Here is a 6,696-nt window from a genome sequence, read left to right as displayed (position 1 = left end):
GGGGGGTTGGAGGTCACCATGTTGTTGGTGTAAACACTAAAACATGCCAACACCACCATATTCCTCAGGCTCTTGACATGTAATTTCTTTCTTTGCTTGTTTCACCTTTACAAGTTACAATTTTTTTCCCTTATCCCAAAGGACCCTTGCATGTGAAAGAACGACCATAAGCCTGGTGGGGGTGATGGAGACCCCTACTGAGTGGAGACGGAGTGCAATTATTGCTACACCTACCAAAGCCACTCCAAAATGCACTTTACACTCCACACTGGAGCCTGGTCTTTATTTTGAATTTTTAAGTGGATCTCAATCATGGGATGATCTGAGTCAGAGCTGGCAGCCCGCATCTTCAAGCGTTTGGCTCGTTTAGCTCCTCAAGGCTGTGGATTCGTTCAGTAATCCTCTTCAGACCAGATTGGCTTTGCTGACACAAATATGGAGTGTTTCTTCAGATGGAGTTGATGCTTTAATGGATCGGATGTTTAGTGTTTACATTCGCGTTCCCGAATGACTCTATCCTTTGGTAACCACACGGCATGAACACAGCACACAGCTGGGGCGCTGAGTAGGGGCCTGAGATCTAGGACGTCCATCATGCAAGTGCCGTTAATGTGGTTTGTGAAGAGATGTGTGGTTGTACAGCGTGCCTCCCCCACAGCTGATGAGTCATACCATTCTAGTAGAATATCACTGGTGAAATATGGTGTTCTTCTAAATCAACACCAGTTTGGTTGTGATTGCATCGTTGTGATTATGCAATAAAGGGCTGTTCTTGTTTTATAAAACAAAAATCTTGTTGAGATGAAAACTCAGCATTACCAAGTAGAGTCAGACTTACTAAAAATGTAAAGATTTAAAAAATTTGGTGGCTGTCGGTAGCAAAGGGTCTGTCAATGGGCCTCACTTTCACATTTGACTGAAATGACTTTTGAGCAATTGAAAGCAATAGATCAGATTACGTGGGGTTTTTTGTTAATAAAAGATTAAGAAACTTTAAAACATACATAACTGACATGTTTTAGATCATAAAAACACTATGAAGTGTATGGACATACAGACACAGGCAGAACATACAGGTGGATGGGTTTTTTGTTTTTGTCCAGATATTTTAGCATATATGAATGAATGAATGAATGAATGAATGAATGAATGAATGAATGAATGAATGAATGAATGAATGAATGAATGAATGAATATGATTTATTAATCGGAGAGGAAAATTCACAATCCCCTTTCTCATTAGAGATTAATTGTATTTAATATGCATTTTTTTGATTAACCAGCTAATATCGATTTTAGCCAAGTTAAAATTCTCTTTATGAATTGAAAGTGCGAGAACAGCATTAAAAATAGACTATTCTCTCAGCCGTGCTGTATTGAGCAGTTATTAATTATATCTATTCAGAGAAGAGACGCTGTAGTACAAAGAGGGTGAGCAGTTGCTGTAAATGTGATCTTAAATTTTATGGACAAAATAATTGGTGATATGTTAATAAACTGAATTGAAATGAACTTCTACACCTAAGAGTTACGTTAATTTTACCACCAGGTAGCACTTACCTATAGTGTTAAAATATGTCAGCATGTTGAAGCATGTTCCCGCCTAGTCACTGTTGGCCCTAAACAAATTGACACACTGGCCACTTCTGGCTAGCGGCTCTTTTTTTTTTTTGCCACATTTCCAGTTGTTGTTCATCTAAAGCAATATTCAAACTTTATGGAGAGAATTTCGTTCGACTTTCAGTTTTCCTTATGGTTTCTCTGGTGGGTTCTGCAGGTTCAAAGCTTTCACTTGAGCTTTGAGTCATTTTTTGACGGTTGATGCATATAGTGGACAACTCTGGAGTATCGTGAACAAGATGTTCTAAACACTTAAGTGAGATAGTTTTAGAGAAAGATCTACCGCTGAAGTTTAATGTTTTGATGATAAACTGCAATGAATTCCTCCTGAAGTCTTAAATATTGTAAGTTTACAGTATAAAGTAAAAGCCTTTGGGGTTGCTGAGGGACTGACGTGAGTACAGCAATGTGTAGATGTAAACTTATTCCTTTGTGCACACTTTCTGTCTTTGTAAGCCTTACATTTATCTTTAACTCTAAAGAGACTGGTGGCTGCACCAAATCCTCATACAAGTAGAATGTGACTCAGATTGTGTGATATAAATGAGGCAGGTAAACTGATGACTTGTGGTCATGTTTGCAATTTTTCACTGAAGGTCTCAAAAGAACACCAGAGTCACTCAGTTCATCATGTCAGAGCCACGCCATGTGGGACTGGTATGAATAAAACAGATCTGAGATTAAGAAGATGGCACCCCCCTTTAGGTTCGTAATGAAAATCCAAAGTTAAATCACCGCTTTCTTTTATCCCTTCCAGTTGGTATAATCTATGCGAGTAAAGCTGCCATTGTGTCCCTACCAAGACGAGAATGGAGGGGGATGAATATGATGTAGTTATTTCATGTTAGGTGATTGCAGGAGAGGGAAACATACAAGACCAGAAGAAGACAAAAAGTGATTATTGAAAACTGAAGTTTTCAGCATATGCTGAATGTATGAATGTATTTATGATTATTCTATTTGCAAGCCTATATGAGCCAAAACGAAGGTCAGGTCCATGAGAAATGCTGATGAGCAGTTATCACGTACCTGAAGGTTACATTTCTTTTAATGTAGTCCACATTGCATGCAGCACATCAGCAGAGATGTTTCAAAATGTATGTTAAAATAAATCTGTGTACTGCACTGTGTACAGCATACTAAAAAGGATTAACCGTCAATGTTTCCCTCTTATGCTGTCTAAACATAGAAATAATTGTAATAGTTGTTTTTTTTCACAGTATTTCACTAAAATTATCTTTTCTTTTCTGTTTCTTGTAGTTCTACGAGACGACTTCAGGCAAAACCCTGCAGATGTGATCGTAGCAGCTGGAGAGCCAGCCGTCCTGGAGTGCCAGCCTCCACGCGGTCACCCTGAACCCACCATATCGTGGAAAAAAGACGGAGTCAATATTGATGACAGAGATGAGAGGATCACTGTAAGTACTTCACAACACCGTTTGTATTGTTGCAAATTTTGCACTGCTTATTTTATCATTGTGAGACTCATCGCCAATTTACAGTTCTTGTAAAGTTCTGACCTGCTGATACTGATTTATTTTTCAACTCTGATTTCTATTTACAAACATTACAAAAAAAAGAGTTAAAAACATTTTACTTTGCCTTGATGGCCTTAATAGTAAGAATGACAGGATGTCAATTTTATATATGATTAAATAAGGCAACGTCTAGCCACATAATTGGCTCTCATTTCCAGGGTCACAATTTTCACACTTAAGAGTACTGTTAGCACAAATTAGCAGCACTCAATTTGATTTAGCTTGTATTTACCCAAATTTCTGGTAAAGACCAGCATCTTGTTCTTTGCTTTGCTTTGTACAGAGGGTCTGGACCTCGACTATTGAGAAACAATTGCTTCCTGGAGGTGCAGACTCTGTTAAAGTTTTCAATTGTTCCCAAAATTACAATACGTATGTATTCATGCTAACGTTTGGCTGTCAGATATGTAATGCGCCACTTCCACTCTATGAAGGTTTCTGGACATTTCCTGCCCTTTAAAGAAAGTCTTGCTCTCGCTCTCTTTTAGGGTGTGTTTTTGCCAGCCTTGCTTTAATCAAACTCTAGTTTGTTTTCATAGAAAGTCTGGTTTGTTTGGGAATGAACTCTGGTCCACCTTATAATCTAGGTCTTGGTTCGGTTCAAGTGAACTCTGGTGTGGTACAAAATGCACATGTGAATGCCAAGATAACTAGTGACCGCTCCAAAAGCAGGAAGTGGACTGTAGCACAGGGGATTCTGGGACAATACAACCTACTGGCAGGAGAAATAGATTGTCTTTTAACCAAGTCAAAAAAGAAATTCTACAACTGCCAAAATCTAACTCCTTTCCTTTTTTGTTTAGATTTTGTGAAGAAAGCTTAGCTCAGTGTCTTCTAAAGAGCTTATGTGCCGTTTCCCTCATCTGTTTATGGTCACTATCAGATGTGAAAACACCCTTAAAGTCACAATTAGTCACAATTACTCCACCAGACTGTACTGGTCACTGCCCAATTTCTTGTTGCATCTTTGTTTTTAATGACCCTGTGATGCAGGTAAAGAAAATCCTCAGCTGAAATGTTTGATTATTTTTGGATTTGTTAATGTAGGTCACAGTTAGTTCTGCTTCATTAGTCAGGAGCCTTGTATTGATTAAGATCTATTGATGAGATGGAGGAGGAATCAAAGGAGAGAAAGTTTTACTCAGCAGCTCTTCGGCTGTAGAATCCATGCAGCTATCTGCAATCAGCATTAATTAAAAGACCAGCAAAGCCAGCAACCTTTTATCAATTAGCTCCATGTGTGTTCTTACAAAAGATCTGAGCAGAATTTCTGTATTTGCTCTTTTATAGAGGACGTTGTTTTTTTAAATCTTATTTTCCAAGAATTCAACCAAACACACATTTATGCTCCAAATCGATAAATGATTGCTGTTTTACGAGCTGTCTTTACCAAAGAAATGTAAACAGTTTCCCAAATGAGAACAGTTAGGTTGAAAAGGGCTCCTAAACCAGGCAGCTATTGTTTATTTTCACTAAGAGCCACCGTGAAAGATTAGCAGACCATGCTTTGCTGCTAAAGAGCAAAACTGAAAGAAATGAGCAAGTAATCTAGTTAAAGGGAAGTATATATCATGCTTGATCTGTCACTGCAGACGCAGTGGAAATACACATGAAAGCATTTTGTTGGATGGGTTTATTCATCTCTTCTGTTTTAGGGAGATGAAAAGAATCCATGCTAGATATTTAATCTGATAGAATATAAAAAAGAGCATCGTGATACCAAGTTGAAAACAGCAACTTTACATTTCCAAAAAAATTATTCTTAGTTTTTTATGCTTTGTTCAACTGTTATTATTCCACTTAAAACCAACATGCTTTTCCTCCATTTGATTATCTTTTTTACGTCACACTTGACATACTTTGAATGAAGATTGTGAACACTGCTGCCACCGCTGCGTGCTGGCCAAATGACACTGAATTGTGCTCTTGTAGCCTGTGGCGGGTGGCAGGCTCTGAGCAGCTGCTGTTGCTCACCATAAACTTCCCATCAAACACACAACCTCACAGGCTGTGCTCCCTGACGACCTTTTCAATCGGCCTGCTAGATGTCGTCTTTGACCGTCTGAAAATGTGTAATCAGCTGTGCTGATGGATGGCTGCCTGGATGCTGTCCTCTGGAGGGCCATGTCAGCAGAACTGGGAGAATCATGGGACATCGTCTAGAGTTTGTTTATGTTACTGTAAATTTGGTGACTGGACGCTGCAGGAGGGGAGGGTAGGGGAGGAGCATGGAGGTCGGAATCTCCGACCTTCAGTTCAGTTCACTCTTTCTCCTTTGCAACATGCTGAAACGTGCGGTCTCCTTGGTGATCGTACTGAGGTCCTAAACCACCTGCAGACAGGATTTTATTTTTGCACATGGATGGTTTGTCATATAGGGATGTTCTGGTCATTATTTTTATCCCTCAACACACATCCAAACCAGTATTGGTATTTTGCGTCGCTAAGGTAATGGTGTGCAAAGGCAGTTAAACACTTAACTCACTTTCTAGATGCCGCAATCTCTCCTGTCCATTTTCCCTGAATGGGACAGATATTTTGTCCCAACCAGAGTTTCTGCAGGTCAGTTTCAATTTGCTGCTCTAAAATGGGTTTACCCACTTAAATCTGGGGCTTGGAAGTTTTATAAGAAATACGTTTTTTCATTATTTAAAATTACCATTATGTCTTGACAGTACAGTATAAGACAGATAATCTGTGGAAAAATTGAAGCTCCTTTGCTTTCTCCCTGTGGTCCTGCTGTCATCTGAACAAATACACTGTTCCACAGGAAACAACCAATCAGAGCCAGGAGGAGGATCTTAGCCCTGTCAATCGTTGTGTACATGCTCCTCAGATCCTCCCCTTTGCTTTGCAAATATCATTTATCTCATTATGTTACATAACTCTAACAAAATATGTAAAAATATTATTTAATAAAAGTCACATACCCCAGCTTAATGTGTGATTTTAAATTTTCTGTCAATCTAAGTGTGCATTTGTTCATCATGTTTTAAAAAGTTTTATTTCTCCTGCTAACCATGTCTTCACTTGGAGCACCTTGTTGAAATGCTAAGTTAATGCTAGCATGTTTACCGTCTGTTTTAATATGACTTGTTGATAATTTGGTTCAAACATAAATCATTTAATTATGTTCAAACTAAACTTCATTGGGTCATCATACAGCTGTACATCTCATCACAGACAAAGCAGGTAGCATAGCACACACAGTCAATGTATGTTGTGCTACCCGCACAGGCAGATTTGAAAGGATTCTCACAGAGAAATGAGAAGTTATGTTGTTTAGCCACATACTGCTTCTGCTAGTCACGGTTGCAGAACTAGTCTATCAGGAACAAGGCAGAGGGAAAAAAAAGAAACAAAGAAACAAAAATCCAAGCACTTAAACCTTGTCAAATGTCTGCTTTACTCTAGAGCTTGTCAGGAGCATAGTAAACGGCTGAAAAGCAGCACATTGTCCCCTTCCTTTTGTTTTATTGTTGTGGCTAATAACAAGCTTGGAAAATGAACTGCTGTGTGGATTTGAACAAACACTATT

General features: G+C 38.8%; 1 protein-coding gene across 1 annotated transcript in view; it reads left to right on the top strand.

The window, feature by feature from the left end:
- robo1 (roundabout, axon guidance receptor, homolog 1 (Drosophila)) overlaps positions 1-6,696 on the top strand; it is a 232,849-nt gene that overhangs the window by 154,781 nt on the left and 71,372 nt on the right. The window contains exon 3 of the mRNA XM_017308101.1: positions 2,881-3,038. Coding sequence (XP_017163590.1) covers positions 2,881-3,038 — 158 coding nt within the window. The remainder of the gene's footprint in view (positions 1-2,880; positions 3,039-6,696) is intronic.

The sequence above is a fragment of the Poecilia reticulata genome, linkage group LG13 (genome assembly GCF_000633615.1).
Source record: "Poecilia reticulata strain Guanapo linkage group LG13, Guppy_female_1.0+MT, whole genome shotgun sequence".
Taxonomy (NCBI): domain Eukaryota; kingdom Metazoa; phylum Chordata; class Actinopteri; order Cyprinodontiformes; family Poeciliidae; genus Poecilia; species Poecilia reticulata.
This window is presented reverse-complemented; position numbering and strand designations above follow the sequence as displayed.